Source organism: Symphodus melops (genome assembly GCF_947650265.1).
Source record: "Symphodus melops genome assembly, chromosome: 9".
Classification (NCBI taxonomy): domain Eukaryota; kingdom Metazoa; phylum Chordata; class Actinopteri; order Labriformes; family Labridae; genus Symphodus; species Symphodus melops.
Window position 1 is genome coordinate 6,829,563 of NC_136699.1, and position 23,499 is coordinate 6,853,061.

The window sequence follows — 23,499 nt, forward strand, 5'->3', positions numbered from 1 at the left end:
CAGGCAGGTAGAGGGGGGAGGAACGCCGCGCTGTGATGTCTCCATCATTTTCACAGTCAGGACTCACTTTACAGTTCATTGTCTTTCTCACCTGCTTTTCTACTCTGTGCTTTAACATCAGTACAATACTGCTGTCACATTCTTTTGTGTATGATTTATGACAGGTTTAAATGTCTTTAATGTTGCTGCTTGAAACTACTAATATCTTAATACTCTGTCAATTCTTTTTATACCCTCAAGCATCTCTAATAGTTCTATTATACAGCACAAAGCCCTCGTTTGTTTTTCTCTTTGTGTGTTCAATGCACTTTGAAGACCTTGATAATGCATGACACAACAATTAACACCCATAGTAATTAACAATGTCCTGTCTCTCAGTAAACCTTTGTTACCTCATTTAATAATACATCACAGATTTAGAGAGGTGTTGATTAAAGCAAATGGTCATTTTGTGCAGAATTTACCTTTTTTATTTGTTCATCAGAAGAAAAAAGAATAAAAACTAGTTAAATGTTACGTCATGACGAGAAAATCTTTGTTAAAGATTAACAAAACATAGTTTAGAATATCAGTCTAAAAACAAGAGTTGTTTGCACAAAATGGACTATGTCCTTTTTTATTTAATTTTGTGTTCATTATTTGGGACCCAAAGGGGTGAACATTTAAGACAATACTATGAGGCTAATGATGGAATATGTTTAAAGCTGCTGAAAATGAAATGAAATGTCTATTCTTTCTAATATTTGTCATTGTGTTTTGTTTCAACATGTTTATGATCATCATTCATCCTCCACTCTTCATTATGTCTATTTCCTCCTCTAATTTCTGTTTTAATGTAAGGCAGTTTTGTGTTGTTTTTTTTTTTATCATTTTACATGATGATGGGACTGTTATGTGGACAGCTTTAGTCAGTCTTATCCATTGATCTTTATATTATATATTATATTAAGTCTTACATTATTTTCCGTTTACCTTCTCATTCTTGTGCAACACTTCATATTTATCTTTCATATTTTCCCAACTATTGTGCGTTTTTGTTTTGCTTTGTTTTTTGGGGGGGGATGTTTCAATAACCTTTCTTTTCTCCTTTTATTCCATACATGGTCTGGCTGTGAAGCTATTTTGTGACAATTGGAAATACAATCAAATACACCGAAATATAGACCTCCTTCATTCTTCTCCTGTAAAATACGGATGATCAACTTAGTGCCCATTTTTTGTGTTCTTGTTGTTACTGTATATTAATTAGAAATGTGCACTCACGAGGAGCTGCCCTATGTTTTTTTTTTTAAATTGATAAATGAATTAAACCAATGTGCAGGAAGTAAGTTTATGCATTTGAACAAGCAAACATTTGTGCCCGCGACCGTGTGAAACAGAAAACATAAATGAAAAAAATGAATTCTGCAGAGGAAACTGCAACAGTTATCAGTTTAAAAAAAAAAGTCGATTTGAGTATTTCTGACCTTAACCTTTGCAGATTAATTTTAAGCTTTAAAAGCCGTTTTAGCGTATCTGACATTGATCCCTTATTTATTCATGTTTATATTTATTTATCATTTTACGCAAATAAAGCTTCCATCAAACACGTGTAGTCCTATAGTCTCGTGTAGCATAACGCAGGAGTTACACCTTCTAAATATGTGGGCCTAACCTATCTGAGATCAAATGGAGTAAATGTGAGTTTAGAAAGCGGCCTGTCTCAAGATAAAACGCCATAACTTTATGTCTCATATTTTTTATCGGCTACTTTTTCTAAACTCCGCACAACAAGAGAACTAATGAACATAAGAAAAAACTCACCAATTAATATAGGTACATTATCACATGTCTCGGTTAATGAAATGTAGCCTCCAGACATCTGTACATGTCCTTTATGTTCTATTGTTCTATTTGTTCATGTTTTTATTGTTTGTTTGTTTGTTTGTTTGTTTGTTTGTGTATTAAGTCTTGTTAAGTCAAGCTCGGTCTGTAACTTTCGATGTAAACTGTGATTTTTGTAATAGTCAGATTTTGATTATAAATAAAGTGGAGGAAAAAAAAAAAACATCTTTACATGTCCAGGTGCTGCAGTCAGAGCGGGACGGAGCTGCAGGCGGAGGCCGCAGGAGGAGCGCAGGACACCGGGGACCGAGCCGCTGCAGCAGCCGAGGATGAGCTCCGACCAGCGGCGGATTTTAAAGGTCAGGCGGCCTCCCTGTGTTTCTTCCGCTCGTTTTTTATTCTATTTTAAGGGTCAGTGACTTAAACACAAGTTCTGTTTCTATTGGAGCAAAGTTATTCTTAATTTATTCAGTGTGTAAACAAACGTCCTGCTTTAATCAGACGTTTAAATCGGTTCAGATCGAAACGTGAATGAATTAACTGATTTGTATTCACTGTTATGAACATGCTCTGTGCAACGAGGTTTATTTCCTTTAATCGCATCTGTCTGAAGGCCATAAATCCTGGAAAACTACTGCGACGAAAGCAATAATAGCAATAACAGGCAACAGATATCCCTACATAATAATAAAACTATAATAATTATTGCAAGAATAATAACGAAACATTCATGTCTAATCAACTGAAAATGGGAGTCAACCATTTAATTTTAAAATTTACTTTAAACATGTCTCACGAATTTAGATAAGGCCTATCAACGTTTTAATCAGAAAGCTCTAATTTGCTGAACTATAAAAAAAAAGATTTTGTAGGAAAACATATAGGCTATGTTTCATTTTTTCCTTTTTCTCATAGGTTACGTTTTGCTTCCAAACGTCCCATAAGACTCTTCTATTGTTAGAATTCAGAGAATGAAGCCCTCAGGTGCAGCAGCAGACACTTTCTTTATTTCACATTTCTTTTTTTATTGATATTTTTTTCCAAATCTGAACACAGGAAGAACAAAGCTTCTTGTCAGAGGAAACAAGTCGTACAGTTAGTGCATTCGATCCTAAAACAATGAAAAAATAGATCTGACTAAGAAGAAGAAGAAGTGCTACATAAGGAGAGGATGAGGTAAATCTGTCCGGAAGAAGAAGAAACAAACGGATGAACAAATGCAGTGAGAGAAACAAACAAACAATCCACACATTATTATTATTATTATTATTAGCATTATTTACACAGCAGGTGCATAGAATATTTTTTTCAAATCCTTTTTTACATAAATACCTACTTTTCTGTTTCCAAAAGACAAAAAACTACCAGCTGAATAGAATTCAAAATGCTCAACTGGTTTCTGATGCTGCTGCAGTGCCGCTGAGCAAACACATTCTGCTAAACCTCCTCAGTGAAAAACAACTATTGCACACCTGCAGGGGGGGAGGGGGGGGGGGTCTGGAGGTATTTAAAAGATGTTTTTAAAATCCTCAGTGGGAACAAATTGGCTTAGAGCCACAGGCAGAAAGTCAGGAAAGAATTTTAAGAAGGACTCGCGTCATGTTTTGAGTCTGAATATCATGACAAAAATAATCCTCCAACAGGAGAATAAGAGGTATTTTTCACTGAGTTTTTTTTTTCCTGCAAACATCCCAACAGAAAAGTAAAGGCTCCTCCAACAGAAAATGAAGATTTTCACTTAACCAGCTTCCTACATTGTCTTTGAGCAGCAGCTGCTTTTACTGAACAGTTTTATAGAAAACTTTCATGAAATGTAATGAGAAGTGTTTTCACCTTAAATTACCCTCAGTTTCATCTTCTCCTGCAGCAGGAACCTTATTTTCCTCTGTCAGACATGTGGAGCAGATTTCCTGCGAGCCGACGGCCGTCTGTTGCAGACAGACGCTCAGAAACCTTCAAGCCGAGCAGATTCTCACTTTCACCGTCTTCTATTTTGAGACGCTGGCTTCGTTTGTCACCAAAATCCACCGTTGAGTGTTCAGTCAACAGCTGTGACAGTGTTTGGACTCCTGTTTTGTTTTTGTTTGTTTTTTTCCTCTCTGAAGAATCAAATCTCGTTGCAGTCCAACATCAAAGTTAAAGGTTTTCTATTTTTTTTTTTTTAAATCTCCTCCTTTGTGGCTGACCAGAGTTTTTGTCTTTTATTCTCTGCAGGAGAGTTTTGAACTCCTGTAGTTTGCAGAGTGCGATGTCTTCAGGGACATCCATCAGTCCTTGGAAAAGGCAACATCCATGAATGACTTATGTGTGTCATGTGTGTGTGTGTGTGTGTGTGTGTGTGTGTGTGTAGTCTATAAATAAGTGTGGGGACAATGGATGTAATGACCCATAAAAATGACTTCAAGTTGCAGAATATTTTCTCCAGTAGATTCCACCTGCAGCAATTTCTGCAACATAGTCCTCAATGGATAAGAGCGTGCCCACTAAAATGTGTATAATTTGTCGCCGACAGGTCTCAGAATGTTAGTCTATGTCCGGCAAAATTAAAGAAAGGATCCCCACAGAGTTAGAGCTTTTTCTCAAAGAGACAATGGTTTGTTTGTTTTTTTTTTTTTCCAGAAACAGCTGTTACATCTATCTTTTCAAAGACCCCATTGACAAAAACAGTGATTTTAAACTCACTATAGCTGGTCTATACTGCCTCAATCAGTCAATTGGCTTAAGTGTTTTTGGTCAGAGTTTACCCTTTAACGCGTTAAAATCACAAAGTTATACGAATGTAAAAAGCTTCTGAGGCAGCGTCAGACCAGAAACATTTTTGGCCAAGTTTATTTTTTTGTTAATGGAGTCTAGTAGCAGTAATTTGGAGACAATAGGAGTTGCTTGTCTAAATCTGCACTTTGTAGTTTTGTGTGTTACACAGATATTGTGTATCAAAGCCAAACAAACAAGTCATTTAAGACACCATAGTCTCACAAGAACACCAATCTATCTCGACAGAGGTTGACCAGCGACTCCCAGGTTCTGCAGGTAACATCTACTGTTTCTGTAAATGGATTCAACTCTTTTTCGTCATTAAAATGACTTATTTATTATGTAGAGTGTGTATATTTTGGGGGTTATTTTATCATCCTATAAGGTTGAAATGATGTCAACATATGGTGTTTGGTTTGTTTTAAACAGAGTTGTGTAAGATCGAACGTTGGCAAAAAAAGTTATTGGTAAAAATTGACAAATTTTTCTTCCATGGAAAAAAAGGGATTTATATTGACAGCCGCGTTAGGGCCTTTAAGCACTCAGCCGTACGCTAACGGAATTAGCTAGCTTCAGTTTTAAGGCGTCTGAATGCAAAAGAGATTTGACATTAACATTTGTGTCTGTCTGAAAGTGTGTGTGTGTGTGTGTGTGTGTGTGTGTGTGTGTGTGTGTGTGTGTGTGTGTGTGTGTGTGTGTGTGTGTGTGTGTGTGTGTTTGTGGCAGTCTAGTCATCGCTGATGACGTCAATGTCCTCAGCTCCCGGCTGATGCGTGGCTACTCTCCAGCGGCTCGCGTGTTGGCTGCCCTTCCTCTTCGGCTGAGCTTCAGGTGACTCTTCCTCCAACTTCTGACGCTTGTGCTTCGTCCTGCGGTTCTGGAACCACACCTTCACCTGCAACACACAGACAGACAGGTGTGTCTTAATACATGGCAGGTAGATTTCATTTATAATATTCAACACCATACATAAAGCACTGGCATGCATTGAAGTACTTTTTATGCAGGATTTGGAGTAGCTTTAAGCTGGGCTTCATTTGACCTCTGCACCATTTCCTGTCTCCCTGTCCTGTCATATGAAGGGGGAATGGCCCAAAAAATCTAACGAAAGAAGAAAAATAATATATACTCTTTAATAAAAGAAACAGGGCCCAGATTAAAAAATCCCTCATTATTATCTTGGTATTATAAGATATTTGATGCGACTTTTATTGGCGTAGATGATCTCATCCTTTAAAGTGTATTTCTTCTTTTATTACTTTTCTCCTGTCAACTCTGAAACATCATTTAGAACTATTAGTGCTTCAGTTTGGACATCTTCGGAGAGTCAGGCAGGTACTTCTCCTTCTGACAGTAATTATCATAAATGTGTGAGAGCTGCACAATGATTTAATGTGCGTATGCTGGTAAAACATGAATGTGACATGCAGCACTGTCGAAACTCGTCCGCATGTCTTCAGGATTCGAACACAGCGATGACTAAGAGATCGAGTTGCTCAATCTGTCAGAGTGAACGGACCGTAAATCAGGTTTCAGATCGACACTGAAGCTGAAAACTGTTCAGAGCTGCCAAAGGCCTCAGGAGACACTTTAATATCAGACCGTCTTCATGTGTGACGGAGCCGAGTGTAATTATGACACCGATGGCAGACAAATCAGTCACTGTCACCTCCGTGCTGAGGAGTCACACAGAATAATTTAACGTGTAACTGCAGTCCTTGATGACATGTAAATAAAAGTAAAGAAAATGAAGTTAAATTCACAGGTCCCTTGAGCCCAAAGTGACATTTATAAATTAAATTTTCTGTCAGACTAACCAATAAACAGTCCAAAACCTAAATTCACCTGAATGTTATGTTATCTATTACAGAGAAAATTAAATGTTGGATATGCTGCATTGCACATGTTTTAATCTGAAGCCAAAGTTATTGTAACACTGTCTGGTATTAAGCAACAGAAAAAACATGTGATTTGTTTCTTCTTGTGTCAACTGCAGCAGTAAATTAGGACATATATGAATCATTGTTAGATTATTTTAGTGTTGAATACGAGAGCTGGAGGAGACCGCTACAGCCAACTCTATTACGTTTCTTTTTTTAAAAACACACATGCACTAACATGCCAGCTACTTGATTTGTTTGTGTTGCATCATCTGCATACTGACAGGAAAAGGGAGGCCGTGCATAAACTTTAAAATGTATGATCTTATCGCTGAGAGCTTTAATGTTTGTCTTCGCTTGCCTCGTGGGAACAGCTTCCCTCTTGATGATGAAGAAATAGGAACTGAAGACAAAAGTTAACCTTACGATGAATCACGTCGTATCAGCGGCGTCAGGCTCGATCACTGCGGGGACCTGATGACAAACCCTTTCAAACGCTTTGAGAAAAAGAGCGTCGAGGAGCTGACTCAACTACACCTCACCTCCTCCCTCTCATCCCCCCCCACCCCCCACCCCCATCACTCCTCCCTTGTAAATCAACAGCAGTGACCTTAAACGCAGCACGACATCAGATCAGACTAGAGATTGCAGGGACACATCGAGGAGGAAGGAACATGATGGGCAGAGACAGGAGGACAATGGCGTAGTAATCCATTTTATCCTCCATTAAGTCCTTATTAATATATTCTGATTTTCTGGAGGAATAATCCTGTTAATACTAAAAACAAACTCTTACTTGTCACTAATTCTTTTCTGTGATAATTTTGTTGTTATTGTATTTTTCTCCTGTCTTCTTTCCATCATGCCTTCCTCCTCCGCCATAGTTTCCTATTATGCCCTCCGCCCCGCCATGATGCCTACCTGAGTCTCGGTCAGACACAGCCCGCTGGCGAGCTGCTTTCTCTCAGCTCCGACTACGTAGTGATTTTTCTCAAAGGCTCGCTCCAAACGTAGCAGCTGAGAGGGCGAGAACGCCGTCCGGATCCGTTTGGGTTTCCTGGAGAACGGGTGAAGAAGAAGGTTCTCTGGACTGCCGTCTTCACCTGAACAAAACATGTGACATGGCAGACACACAACATGATTTAATGAACAGGTTCACAACAGGATGCAAACTGGAGTACGCAAAATGGCATTTCACTTTCATCAGAATCGAAGAACAAAAAGAGAAGCCCTCAACCCCCATACATATTTGCAGGTTTTTATTTAAAAAACAAATCAGTGTAATAACTGGGCTCATATGTTCACGTGTTGAAGTTGTTGCAAGTTCTTTGACAGTTCAACAGAGAATAACAAAGAAATGTATCCAGATCATCCAAAAACACACATTCATATGATTTCAGGAGTTCTTCCAGTGAGTCAGCTGTATCTGTGCGGACGAGTGTCACCAGCTGCATGAAGCACAACAGTTGATAACCAAAAGAAAAAAGGTTTCCATCCATGTTGTAGCTGCTTCAGTGAAATATAAGGAAGTCCTTGTTCAGGTTTGTAAAAAAAAAAAAAGGTTTTGCAATCTATCAGTGAGACTCATGAACTCTGTATATGACAAACAGTAAGGTCTAGACCTTCTCTTATGTAAAGTGTCTGCAGATAACTGTGGTTTTAAATTGATGCTATACACATAATGATTGATTGATTAAAATAAAAGGCCCAAAGACTCAATAAATCATAGAGTCAGAGAGTTCATCTTCACTTCTTAGAGCTTTCAACTCAAACTGGTCCTCACAGAGATAGAAAACTGTGATTGTGTGTGCATGTGTGTGTGCGTGCATGCGTGTGTGTGCGTTTGTATTGTTTGCTCTGGTTAATCTGATCAAACACATGGTTCATGTACAGTGTGTGTTATTTGTGTTTGAATCAAACTGCAGCCTTAACTGACTCAGCGATTCAATGCTGCATCATCAGAATGTGAACTTTTTGGCTTTGGCAGAACTTTAAAGAGTTCATTTTCTATTAATGGAGTAACTTCATTCAGATGAGTTACTCTAACTCACTATCAGAAGCCGCCTGTGTATTTGTTTCACTGTTTTTTTTTCTCTCTTTAGATAAAGTTGTATTTTTATTGTATAAATTTAGACATGTTTTAAATACGCATCTCAAATGTGCATTAAATTAAAGACGAAACAGTTGATCTACTATACGTTATATCTGCACATTTCAGAAGTTTTGTAATGATAATAAACTACATTTATTTGTGTCAAAACAAGACATGATGCTTCTTATTACTCAGCTATAAAATAATCTTTAATTTGAATAGAAATAAATTATTTACTTTAAAAGGGTGTTTTCAAGTCAGGAACATTATACTCTTTAACTTCATGTGTATTTGATGGTTGAAGTTATTCAAATCATGTTGAGATTTAGTTAGCTCACCACAAAGCTCAACTTTCAGGCTAATAATCACCTGAAACATCAGCTTGTTTGTTTGGCGTTTCTTTTTCTGTTGCCATTCCTCTGATTTTCCTTCAGCGGTTTAGAGATGTGATTTTTCACAGCTGACTTTGTCGCATGTGTAAAAACCCGAAGTTAATTTGTTTACCAGGCGTGATGGTGTGTGGTCGATCTGAGCGAGACGCTCGGTAAAAAACGGGCTTTTTACATCTCTTTGTTCCCTCGCTTTTGAAACCTACAACCAACATCTGCTTTACTTTTCTGACTGTTTATTGAAATCTTACGTAAATTTTTCTTTATATATTTTACATAAAAACAAAGCAATGCACAAGTTCTGCAAGTTCTCGTCTGAAAGGAGCCGCCGTCACGCCGCACGCAAAAGAGTCGGTTTATTGTTGGCTTCGAGGTGGCGGGGAGACAATAATGGCGTGCAGAAAGCAGCGACACGACACGTTCAGGCCTTTTAGTCAACGTTAGCGCAGATTCAAAAATATATTCATATGCAAACTTTAAAGCTGAGCCGTGACTGATGGAGGCCATCAAACATCTCCGACGAGATCGGATTGCAAATGTGATGGTTTATTTTTGTTGAATGACAAATTTTACAAAACGATTCGAAGATGATACAACAGCAGCTAGGTCAGAGACGGTCTGCTGGGTTTGAATATTCCTGCACAAAAATCTGTGCATAAAATGTGCATGCAAATGTTAAACTGAAACTAAGAATCCTTTACAGAAGAAATTCACAAATTTAAGACTTCTGGTTTACCCATGATGCAATACTGCATCCATTGCAACATCAAATCTGCAGGTAAACAAGTCAGTACATGTAAATACCTGTTTTCAAAGGCAGAGTTCACATGGAAGGTACTGTTATGATTTTTCTATTGCTATTAAAGTTTAAGTAGCCGCTAGCATAGCGGTTAGTGTGCGGTTCGTGTACGGAGGTTACAATCCTCCATACTGCCAAGGTGTAAAATCCAACCTGTAGCCCCATTTTCCACATGTCATTCCCTACTCTCCCTGATTTCTGCCTCTATCCACTATCCTATCTCAACAATAAAGGCATTAAAAGCCCCCCCAAAAAATGTTTCAGGGTATTTGTTGTTACCATAGTAAAAATTCTGGTTGTTACATTTCAGGGAATACTTTGTGTAATGAGCACAAAGTTTTTATTTTTTCCCCAAAAAAGGTTTTTAAACTACTCTTAGATTTCTTTTACTTCTTAATGCCACCTGGAGGATACTAAACTTAGGCCAGAAACCCCTTATAGTTATCACAAAATATTAATACTTATTTATACTCAATGTTGTTGATTCATGTTTGTGCAAAAAAATCGTCTGTTTTGTTCCCTGTAATTCTGCAAATACAAAACTAGAAGAGACATAGCATCTCAAGGTTTAACCTTCACAATATGTTCAACTGTGTTTTTAGACTTTGATTATTGCAAAACAACAACTTTATTTAAATATTAAATATAAATACAACTGTATTTTGAGAGCAGTGGCATGCAAATATCTGATCATTAAAAAAGAATCCTGAAAATCGGACTCCTTTCTGTCCTGGAACTTCTGAGGATTCATTGAGACTTCAGACAGAATAGAAACATCTCAACGTTCAGCGATACAGAGAAAATCTGCTGCTGAGCAAAAACAAGGCTGCTAAAAAGGAGAAAAAAAAGTTGTACACTTCTCTCCAGCTCTGACCTGCACGTATTTCACCTCCTGTCTGAAGTCTGCGTGAGTCTCTCATGACCTTCATTTTAAAGGTGTTAAACCTTTTAACTGCAGCAGCTGACAGACTGGAAGCAGATAATGACAACATGCTGCAGAGTAATGACAGAAAGTACTCCCCTCACACCAACAACAACAACAGCAAGAAGCAACAACAGAAACAGGTTGTCTGAAACACATCTGATTGATGTGTTTGTTATCTGGATATTCAGGAGTATTCTCTGCCCTCTTTTTAGCACATAAAATCTCAGTTTCTTATTTTCATTTGTTTATGTTGGCATTAAATATCTCCATATAATATGAAGAAACTCAAATGTTTTAAATAAATATTTTAACAAAAATAAATATTCAGCTTTCAAATCTGATTTTTTCCGACACATTTTTCGGTATTTTTAGAAATTTTGTGATCTTTTAGGATTTCAAGTTGAGTTCTGAAAGTTAAAAAAAAAAACGAGTCTCCTCAGATGGTCCTGTTTAAAAGCACAGACAAGTTGATAAATTAGGATTCAAAAAAAGACATTTCAGACCCAATCTGACCATCCAGTTCTAAACGCATCAACCAGGACAAGACGCTGACCTACGACCACAGAGTTTATGGAGGAATTTCTCACATCACTCAGACAAAAATAAACCACTCAAAAGAAGAAATAAATCTTTCCTTCTGTGAATCAACTTAGAGCTGTGAACTCAACTTCTTTCAACTTTAAACCAAAACAAAGAACTTGCATTCAGACAAACTTAAGTAGAGAAAATGTTCCCTTTAAGTGTAAAACTTCTGAAAAGTTATGCAAACATGATTAAAAACACTGAATTACTTTCACAACAACAATTGATCCTCGCCACGTTAATGTCAGAAAGTTGCTGCAGATGGGATGTATGCTTTCGTGCCAATATAAGAGAACCCTATCCCTAGAGTGTTTAAAGCTTAAATCACATCAAACCAGGCCAAAAGTAAAACAAGAGTTAAGGTCAGAATGGTTGCAAAATTCTGCAAGAACAAAATCACTGCAGAGAACATATTTCCTGCCAGTCCTCACTGACAAACTGCTGCAGCTGCTGCGATGACAGACGACGAAGAAGAAGGAGAATGTAAACAGAAGCAGCTGATAAAAACAGAGATTGTGAACTGCGAGCTGTCAATCAAAGTGGTTGGTTGGTATTCATTTATCTGTTGTCCATTTACAGTAGATGGACAGCAAATGCCAACAACTCGAACCCTCTTCTTCTACTGTCTGTTAAAAATCAAAAACATTGCTTTGCCCTGTAACTGTACAGGGAAAATAGGGGGGAAAGAAAATCGAGATAAAAATCACAAACAAAAAGGAAAAGATTAAATATGGAGGTGCTAGAAAAATATTACACATTTTGCATCTGCAGAGAGAAAGCATCAAATGTGTCTGAGAGAAGGAAGAAGAAGAGGAGTAAAGAAAAAACAACAAAATCGTGAAGGGTTGAAGGAGGAGGAAAACAGGCTGAAAGAGAAGAAAAAGAAGGAAGAGACAGAGGAGAAACAGAAGGTAGAGTTGAAAAAGAATTTTAAATCAAACTCAAATCATATGGATATTTGTTTGATGTCATGGCAACAAAAGTCCTATAGGAACCCAATATTGGGTTTTAAACACAAGTGCATACAAAGTCCTGCACGGTGTCTAAATTGCACAAAACAATAGCAACATTTAAGACAACGTGCAGGTGTTTCCTTGCAATTTTCGATGGATCAACTCCTCTCCTGCGCACCTGTTTTATGACACCATCGTTTATTAAAATAACAGAAATCGTATCATTGCAAAACAAGTGTTTAAAATAAAATGTTGGACAAGAAAAAGGAATTGAGGAGAAGGTTGTAGGCTCAGATGGTACATCAGTGGCACTAAAACAAGTCCAGACCTGTCAGAGAGAGAGAGAGAGAGAGAGAGAGAGAGAGAGATGTTTCTGCCCGTTAGTGGCAGGGTTTTTTTCTTGCCACTGTTACTTTGCTTAATGTTGCTAAGTGCTGTAGTAGACTCATGTTGTAAACAATATGACAAAGAGTAAGGTTTGGACCTGCTCTTATATAAAGTGTCTGTAGATAACATTAGTTGTTCATTGAAGCTATACAAATAATGACTGATTGTTAAATTAATTAATTGATTGATTAAAATAAAATAGCCCAAGGATTAACCAAATCCTAGAGTCAGTGTGTATTTGTTTGCTCTGAGTTGTCTGGTTAAATCTGATCAAAAATTGTCTTTGTGTGTTTTTACACTTCTCTTTAAAAGAAGCCTTTAAACCAACAATATGTCACATGTTTACTCGTGATAAGTCAACACGGCTTGATGACACTATAGCCAGTGAGGCTGTTCTCCATTTTGTCAGATACAACGGCAGAGTCTCAGAGATGGAAGAGGACGGTGATGGATGAAGCTTAAGAGCGAAGAAGAGAACTGGCGTGTACATGCATCCCTCCAGATATTTTGATTTTATTTTATTTTTTTTTAACAGATTGCAGAAAGTCCTCTACCCCAAGTTTTAAAACACTAATCACGAAACACAGATGTATTGAGGCAGAGGTTGACCAGCAACTCTGCAGGTATAATTGGATCTTTTGTCTTTTCGGAGTCTGGATTCATCTCTGTGTTATTGGTTCAAAGTTAACCCTTTAACACACCAAACTCACCCAATAACAGTTGATACAGCGTCAGAATAGAGTATTTTCAAACTCTCCTTTTGTCTGAGGACCCTGGTGCCTTTGAGGAGCTAGCGACTCTTATATCCAAAGACCCAAAGGCCCATTGACCTTCAGTTGTAATCATCCTTGATCAGGATCAAGGATAACTGACTCCACTTCACCTCCTTCCTTCATAGGAGGTTCAAACTACAACAACACACTTAAAGGAGACATTTTCACAAAAGGAGGCCCCGGAAGCAGGTGACAGAGATCTGAGCGGAGGCTGTCAGGGGCTTCCACATAATGAATAAAAATGTGCCTGAGTGAGCGGAGGAGCAGCAGACTGTAAGAGGAGGAGTCGGAAGAGTTATAGGATCACTTGTGTGGAAGAGTATTGTGACAGGTCCCTTATTTCTATTTAAACTATTGCAGCTTTGACGCTCTTCACAGCGATCAGATACACCTTCATTCACTCTAAAACACCATAAGTGGATCAATCTGCTGCAGAAAATAGAACTGATTCACACACACACATTTAATATGAACAGTAATTCAGTTTTCACAGATTTTGTCTTTTGCAAAAGCAGAAGAAGATGGTGTGATTTTTGTTTCCTGTCTGATATAAAGTATCCAAACATTGTACTAACCTTAAAAGAGTTTCAAATCGTTTCAACTAAAAACACACAAAAGCCACAGAATGTTTTAAAGGCCATCACACAAAAGATCTACAAGCCTTTAATCTGACATGTGAAGAGGTGTGTGTGTGTGTGTGTGTGTGTGTGTGTGTGTGTGTGTGTGTGTGTGTGTGTGTGTGTGTGTGTGTGTGTGTGTGTGTGTGTGTGTGTGTGTGTATCTAAAACACTGACAGGTAACTACAGGTCCCCCACTGAGCCGACGTGCAGAGATCAGCACAGGCAGCATGGGACTCTCTGACACATTCCCTGCGGCCTCTTCAGGGTCCACAGCCACAGGTTGACAAACTCACATGTTCTTTTACTAAATATTAATAGATTTTTATGCATTTCATTTTATAATTTATATTAAGTTAATTGTACTACACTTCGAGTCACATCTCATGTATTAAGTGCCCAATAAATAAATACGAATGCTAATTCAAATGTGAGACAGCTATAAAACATCGGAGATATACACTATTGTTTTCTTTTTCAGCAACTTTGAAAAGTATTTTGTCATTAAAATGTTCTATTGTTTCAAGATAGAGAAACGTGATTATCAAACTATCCTTTGAGGGCTGTTACACTTAAAAAAGAAAAATTAAAACTTAATCTGGGACTCCAGAAGAGTTTATTAACAAGAACAAATTCTTTTAATTATTGGAATTAAATTCTGGACATTATTTTTTCATCACTTTTCCTTTGCTTGTAGGCATTTATTTAGCCTATAAGAACATTTTAAATACAAAAAACATCATCTGATTAATATATAAAATTTATTAATCAAATCAGAATAATGGACAATAAACTAATTGTAGCAGCAGATTAAATACGTAATAAATAAAAGCAAACATGAAAGGGTTAAATCATCTGATGATGAGATTCAACAATCAGTTTGTGTTGTGTCAACTTATGTTAATAAAGTTTGTTTGAATTTAACTGAATCAGTTTTATTTACTCCCGGCACACTGACAGGTGATTTTTGCTGCTCTGTGGCATCACAGTGCGAGGTCAAAGGTCATGAACGACCAAAGACAGCAGACAGAATAAGTTTCCACATCCACAGCTACCTTTAATAGTAAAACAACACTGTAAAAAAAGCTCTGTCAAGAATGTGTAAGGCAACCTGAAGTATGAAAGTATCAAAAGTAAAATGAATACGTAAATGTATTTGTGTTTATTCTACCTTCCGATTATCAGGATTCATCATAATGGAAAAGCAGGTTTTAATGTTGGAGTTGTTTTTGGTGGAGCTCATTTTAACATTTTTTACGGGACCTTTCATTTAAAATTATTTTTTCACCGAATTAATCAACAAATTATTTCCTCTATTACAGCATTGATTTGTAGTGACAATTATTCAATTGGAAAAACTGCAAAATATCAAGCAAGAGCAATGCGACATTTTTACAGGAAAGATCACTTCAACAGATTCATGAAGTGGCTGAATTATAGTCTGTCCATCAAAAATTACTTAATGAATTATTTATCCATCTGCTCCTGTAGAAACTGTCTGTGAGTTATATCAAAGGCTGGATATTTGTTTGTGTCTTCATTTTTGGAGCTGTTACATTTAGAAGGAGAAAATGACATCAAAAACAAAACATTTAAGTCAATTGGTTCTGAAGAGAGGAAGAAGAGAGACCAGAGGTGGAGCTTCTCTTTACATCCGATTTTTTACAGATACCCCAACATCAAGTTTTCTTATTTTTCTGATCCAGTGAGAGATCATCAGAAGATGTAAAGTAACCGAGTATGTTTGCTCCCGAACTTCTTTAAAATATAAACAACATGCTTGCATGTCACCAAGTTCACTTTGATCAGTAAACTGGAGGTTTAATTTTAGTTTGACAGTTTTTTTGGTTCTGTGTAAATATGACAGGAAATGTTTAAACTTTCATTTAAAGCCAAACAAAAGATTAAAATATGGGCTACAAAGTCAAAAGTGTAAGAAATATTTAAATGTGAATACAAATCATTTTGTTTTACATCTTTGCATATGGATTTTAATGTATGCTATTTTTATGTGTAGGTTTTTTTATGATGGCATATTTTGATAGCTGATTTATTTTCATGACTAATGTTATTGACAATCACTTGAAGAGAAGAAAATCTGATTGAAGACTTCGTTGTGATTTTGTTTATTTTTGTTAAATTTAGGCTACATTCAAATTTTATTTAATTATTTACTTTGGCGGTTTTATTTTACAGAGTTTTTCTGTTTCACATTAAATCAAGAATGACCAAATATATTCTTGACAATTTATTTGGTTTTCCTTTTTGTAGTTTATTTTTTTAAATATCATAAAACAAATAAAACCAAACAACTTCAGGTTCTTGTATTGTGATGATCGTCTTCAGGAGGGCGCGTGTCAAGCTGAATTTAATTAGCAAAATACTTTCTCCAAAAACTATTTTTTTTTTATGTCAAATCTGCTTTCTTGAATCTTTATTCGTTGAGGGGGGGGGCGAGCCGTCGAGTTTTAATAAAGTTTTAGTTCAGGCTATCTTTAAGAAACACGAGGAGTCAACGAGTTTTAATTATCAATATCATAATTAATCCATAATCTATAAAGAATTTTAATTAGTAATAACAGCTGAATAAACTCTAAAAAAGACAACGAAACGGTCATTAAATTCCTCTTTAAAGGAGGCTAGGCTACTCTGACTTCTAGTTTATTCTTAAATTAATAAAAACATTAATGGGGTTTGGTTGTTGAAACGAAGACGATCTGAAACTCTCATAATAAAGACAACAGATTTCACAGCAATCATCTGAACTCATGTTTCTTCCTGTTTCTTCTTAAATTAAAAGGTAAAATTGAAAGATTTAATGGAGTTTGGTGGTTTAAACAACCACGGTCTGAAACTTTGCAACCTACAACAACTCATTGTTCAGCTTCACGTTAAATCGTTATTCAAGTGATTTTCTGACGTCATGTTTAACTTAAATTTACAGAAAGTTGAATGGGGATTGGCTGCTTGACAAAAATGTAATTGGTAATTGGTTGATGAGCCCGATATTCAGAGGATCAAATAAAATGAGAAACATTAGATTCAAGTCGTTCAAGTCCACACACATCAGTAGAAACAGAGCTTTAACATTAAGGGCCTTAAACACCCAGGAATACTTCAGGATCTGACAGGAGGTTAATATCTCTAAAGTTCAGAGGTCACTGCAACTGCTTCCTGAATTTAAAAAACCCCATCTGCATTTAAAAAAGAGAGATTTAGCCTAATGTTGCAGGAAAATGTATAGTCTTAAAAAATAAATCCAGACTGGATTCTACAATGATTTCTTATTTTAAAATGACTCATTTACAAAGAGGAGGAGGAGGAGGAGGAGGAGGAGGAGGAAGGTGAGAGAAGTGAGAGGGGTGAGGTAATTATTTCTAGAGAAAACGTGAGAACTTTTAATTAATCCAGATGAACTGAGAGAAACGATCCAGGAAAAAGCCAATAAATTAAAAAGAGGTTGAAAAAAAGGGTTTGTCATCATGAAGAGGGGAAAATACAGCAGTTAGTGTCAAATATTTATATCAGCTTATAGTTTATTTATATGAGCCAATAGTTTATTCAACTGGTCTAAGCAAAAAAAAAGATTCATCAGGAAAACACTGCATGAGCATCTCTCATTCCACGCAAACACAACTCCAGTTTTTCAAATAATACAAAATCATCAACCGATATTCAAACACTCGTCTCTCTGTCAAAGAGTTGGACTGTAGTACAGGTATTAAACACACTGCCAATTCTATCACCATTACCTCAAACATGACTAATAATTATTCAACGTTTTAAGGGATTATTGTGAGTTGCTAACTGGATATTTTGATTTCGGACAAACGTCGATCTCTTTTAGAAGTAACGATTGGTGTTTTTTTTAAAGGATATAATAATATTTGGGCTTTGCCAGAATAAAAATAAAGAAATGGTCTATAAAGTAAAGTTAAAACATGGTCCTGACATTTCTGGGTGAACTATCTAAATAATTGTAAATCTTATCATTATTGTCTCATGTTTGATTCTTCTCGTACACTAACACAGTCAGATACAAGATGTTAAAATTAGTCATCTTTATCTACTATCAGATAAAACCAAACTCATTTTAATGAAAAGTTTCCTGTGGCTGCTTAAAAGCAAAAAAGAAAATCTGGCCACACAATCGCAGATAACTTTTGATACTATAAATCCAAAAACCACCTCTGCCACCCACCCTCCTTCCCCCGGCTTACCTTGGAAGCGGTGTCCCAGGTACCGTCCACGCAGCACCCACGGGTAGAAGCTGAGCGCCTCTTGGTGCTGCGGGCTGAAGAAGCTCTGCGTTGGGATCTGCAGCGGGTGCAGCGGCAGTCCTCCGGGGCTGTGTGCGTGCGTCCCGGGTTCCTGGAGCACCATGTCCGGCCTGGCGGAGTACAAAGTCCTGCCGCTGCTCCCCTGGAAGCATGAGCCGAACACCCCGGCAGCTGCGGCGGACGCTGGGTGCAGGGACTCCGAGAAGCGGAGCGCTGTGGGCCGGATGGGCTCATCTCCGGAGCCACAGTTGTGGCCGAGCGCGTCTTTCCCCACCAGAGACTCGATGGTGAAGCATTTCTTGTTATTGCTGTGCTGAAACATTGTAAGCACCTGAATCTGTGAGGAGGGTGATGATGATGAAAGTGAGAACAAATCGGCGTCCTGTTAGTCCACTTCTTGGGGCTCGGGGGACTCAGACTCCCGTCAGCCCCCAGAGATCCATAAGACTCCAAAGAGTGTGTGAAAGACGCACGCAGGTCCAGATCTCTGCACCTGAAGGTGGCTGAAGTTTCCCCCCTCTCACCTGAGCGCGGGGCGGTGTCTCTGCCCGCTCCTCGCGCCTGTTGCAGCGTGCAGGATCAAGAAAAGTCCCGTCAGAGGGTCCTGTCAGAGGCAGTTGATATCCTCGGAGCAGAGGTTTGAAGCACTCTGCGGCGGGGTGCCAGGTCAGATCAGTCGGTGTGTCCTCGCTCCTCCTGCCACCGCATGCTGCTTGAAAAGAGGAGCTCGAGAGTCTGTGAATAAGCGGGCTGTGGAGGGTGATACCTGCCCTGCCCTCCCCGGCAGAGGTGCGCTGAGCATGCGCAGAGCCGACCGTTCAGACAGCCATTTTGTTGATTGAGGAGGAAGAGGAGGAAGGATCAGAGGGATGATGACTGACAGTGATGAGGAGGTGACTAGGAAATGTTTAGAATGATGATAATACAAGTCTAATGAGGTCTCGAAAAAGATGACGTCACTGACGAGGATTTGTAGGCCTATGCTGCTGTCTCTAAATATTCATTGAAAATAAGCCTCATCAGATTAGCTGTAAAACATTCATTGTAATCTTGTTAGCAACACAATCATTCTTTCAATGTATGTTATTCCTTTAAAAAATATCCACAGAGATTATAATGATAAAAGGCCAAATAAATACATAGAACTTCACTTTAAATAATTCTTGTTTAATTAGACCTACTTTTTTTATTTCAGTTACTAAAATGCTTCCATAGCATTGTTGTTTGGCCCAAACATGGCTGCACAAAGATGTAAAATGCCCAGAGTCAGGTGTTAATTTTGTTACTTCTTAGAATGAAGACAGACAGTGCATTTAGTTATGATGACAAATTTGAAGTTTGATAAAGTTTTAGTACAGTAGAATATTTAAACTTTAACCTTTCCAGTAAAAGTTGTGCTACTCGAATCATTTTAGTCTCATGAGAACAAGATATATTTTTCTGACCATTAATGAAGTTTGTTGAAGCAACGTAATTTAGACGTTCTCCAAACATTTTTATTTTGAAGTTATTTATGAAGTTCTTAAATGTTTCACTTTGTTCTAAATATAATCACCCACAACTGGATCTTTTTTTTAAATGTACAACCACATCTCTTTTTAAAATGATTCTCATTCAGATCTTTTTTTTTCTTTTAGATCTGCACAGAAAATATTTTTTGCACTCAACTACTTTGTCTCCCACTGTCCCACGTTTATGAAGTAGGCTATTGATGCATATGTTACATGTCTCCTCAATATCAATTTCTATACTTTTAATCTCAAAGTCAAATTTTCTTGAAAAGAATTTCCTCGTCTTCTTCTCCTTAACTCTTCTGTTCAGTAAATGTAAGATGCTGACATCAATGTCTCTGTAAATGCCATGAATAGTCAGGTAAATCCACAAAAAGAATAATACTGTATACGGTAAAAAAATCAATAAAAATACAAAGTCAGAGACGAGTAGATGTGATAAAATATTCAGACAAATCCCAAAGTGCCATCTATAATTTAAGTTGGCAGGTTGAATGAACTGTAAAAACCTAAAAAGTAATACGAAAGACACAAGTACAAAGCAGTCAAATATTTCACAATCTGATTTGGGATCAGTCAACATGTGTTTTAATTAATGGTGATTAAATCCTTCAGATTAAAAGGTGGATTTGTTTTGTTCAGTCTGAGAGCTAACGAGAGCTGAAACGTCTTAATGTGATAAAGACACTGAACAACAGACACAAAAGGAGTTTCCTTTGACCTGCGACCTCTAAGGGTCAAATCTCTTGTTCTGTGTCAATTGACCTGTCGTTCAGAGTGACAGACACTCTCTTTCTTTCTCTCTCTCTCACACACACACACACTTTCTGACTGTCAGCTTGGTCAGTGTCAGACATCTAAAGGTACGTTCAAGGCTCTTTGTGTAAACAACACTTATGTTAAGAGGAAATGCTAACTCAGCGTATGCTAAAAGTCTCACATTAAAAGTCTTTGCTGAGACAGGTTCCTTTCAAAAATCAGAGACACAATTGGAGCATGAAGAACATATGTTTTCTGCATTATAATGTTGGATAAAAAATGATTTGACATGTAGTATGTTCATTTTATAGTTTTACCCAAGTTACCCATCTGTTAACAGGGAGGCGGCCATTACAATACCTTATTGTACTATTAAGAGTGTCACAAAACATTATTCAATTATTCATTAAAACTACATCTTCCTCATTAAACAGGTGCGAAGGAGACAGTAGAGGAAAAATTGCAGGGAAACTCCTACACGATGTCTAAATTGTTCAAAAATGTTGGCAACATTGTGTATGTGTGGAATTTAAGCCCCGTTTCCACCGCTCGGTCCGGCGCGCATTTTGTGGCGTTTCCATAGACTAATCCCGGGAAAGATTCCCAAATAACCGATCCGTACCGTCCCACTTTTGGGGACCCTTCCGTTGGGGTGCCAAGAATGTGGAGCCGACCCGAAAAGGTGGCGCTAAACACTGAAGTTCGTTGATTGGGTGAAAGAAAGAATCGTCACTTCTCGTGTTACATCTTCAAGAAAAACTCTGCCGTGTTTAAACCATTGACTGTAATACACAGCTGATTGTTTACGTCTGTATTTCTCCTCGCGGCACACAGCCTTCTCTGAATCAAAGCTTGATTGAGTTTTTGTAATAAAGAGTCACATGACAGAGTAGATGAACTGCTGGATGTCGTTCAGCGTTGGTTTCGTTTGTGTAGCGTTTTTCTCCTTTGTGGAATTTATTAGTTAGCGGTTAGCTGTTAGCGGTTAGCTGCTATGATGTGACGCTATTTCCATAGCAGCTATCATCATCCGGCTTACACGCCGCCTACCAAATAGGGCACGGGTGGCTGTGGAAACGCAAACGGGATCGGGCTTAATCAAACCAAACCGTACCGATCTATACCGGACTGCTGTGTGGAAACGGGGCTTTAGACGCTGCGAAGGTGTTGCAGCCTGCAACCTTTGATAATTAAAACAAGAAATTACCCAGTATTGGGTGCCTTGGACTTCTGTTTTAGTTGTTGTGGTATGGAAACCGATTTAATTTATTTATAAACATAATTTGATTTCACTCGAGAATCATATCAAAGTTTACATTCTTGCATCATCACAAAGAAGTATGATCTTTATCTTCTTGTATTTTTTTGACTCGTGTCACCTCTCAGTGTCTGATTGCCCCGCCCACCTGGCCTGTTTTCCTGTACAGCTTTTGGACCTGGAGGACAAACGGCAGCTCATTCAGGAGTTTCTGATTGTGGCCCCAGAGTCTCCACAAAGCCCCCCTGCCTCCTCCTTCAATGAGCTGCCCTGTGGAGGCCCATGTGAACCGCAGAGCCCCTTTCTCCTCCCCATCCTGCCCCCCTGCTGCCCCCACCCCTCCACATGTTAATTAATAGTTCTTACGGGCAGATTTGGACGCGGCTCAGCTTTGATTGAAGGCAGCCATTAGCATCGATTAATTGTGCCTGTGGCGTTTCATGGCTGCTCTGAAAGGAGGAATTAGTTGGTGTGAGTGATGGTGAGTTAAAGTGTGATTGTTGTCCTGTGGCCCCGAGCCAGCTAACTGCTGCTAAGCCCTCTTAAAGTGACGGGGCGACTCCTCTCATTAGAGCCCAATAAGGGAACCATATTAACAGGAAATAACTGGAGATTTCTCTCGTCCACTTTAATCTCTGCTCTTTATGTCACATGAAAAGGAAACTTAAAAATGTAAAGGAGGAAAAGTGGAGCGTTAGCATCGCTGCTAAAAACAGGGAAGATACAGTCATCCAGCCAGAGCATGTCACCTCACAGCTTCTCTTTCTCTTTACACAAAGGTTCAGATTTAATTGGGTGATGAAGAGCAGCTGCAGGAAGTTCAAACACTGAAGCAGTTTGGCGCACTATCTCAAATTCAGCATGTTAAGGTTTCGGCTCCACAAAGACTCAGAAACATGAAGAAGTTAACAGTAACATATATATTTAAAGTTATCAGGGTGCCAACCATCAGATGAAGTGAATAATTGTATGTCTGCCTCAATCCCATCAAGTATTTAGCATCCAATACAGATAACAACCAAACTACACGCTTGTCTGAAATCTCTCACTATTCAATCTAAACCTATAGCAGCAAATGGAAGCTGGTCCAAGCCAGCCCTTACAAAAAGCTTTATCACAAGCAACGCTTGTAAGCCTTCACTTAAAGGTAGTGAGGGTGTCTGCCTCCTGAACTCTGACTTGTAGATAATTCTAAATGAGATATCCCATAGTACAGTTTACAGTATATAGACTGTACCACAAACAGGACTACCCTCGAGAAGTGTAATGCTCTATAGGGGAGAAATATGGCACTATTAGCTCCTGAAGAAAAGGTGCCTGACCATCCAAAGTGAGAAGAATACATTTAAATGACATTCTAGACTTCATTGGGAGCGAGTGTGGAGAAGTTAATACGGGAGTAAAGTGATCTCTTTTGATAGATCTTGTCAGAACATGTGCTGCAGAATTTTGGGCCACCTCAAGAGTCTTCAGAGACTTATTAGGGCAGCCTGAATAAAAAAAATGTGAAAAAGAGAAGATGCATGGGGTAGTTTTTCAACGTCGTTTTCAAACAGAATGTGTCTAATATTAGAGATTTAGGGAAGGTAAAAAAAAGGCTGTCCAAATAGAAATCCCAGCTTCATGAACTGAGAAACAGTATAGAAAAGTAGATATATAATTTTGTTACACTGATGCATTCATTGATAGATTACATTAGACCTATAACTGGTATGA

General features: G+C 38.1%; 1 protein-coding gene across 1 annotated transcript; it reads right to left on the reverse strand.

Moving 5' to 3' along the window:
* Positions 1-5,212: 5,212 nt before the first annotated feature.
* Positions 5,213-19,025, reverse strand: emx3 (empty spiracles homeobox 3). The gene is made up of 3 exons (XM_079351552.1): positions 18,196-19,025; positions 7,380-7,561; positions 5,213-5,473 (listed from the first exon to the last, which is right to left on the reverse strand). Exons 1-3 carry the CDS (start codon positions 18,575-18,577, stop codon positions 5,306-5,308), a joined length of 732 nt encoding a protein of 243 aa, XP_079207678.1. The 5' UTR covers positions 18,578-19,025; the 3' UTR covers positions 5,213-5,305.
* Positions 19,026-23,499: the final 4,474 nt, after the last annotated feature.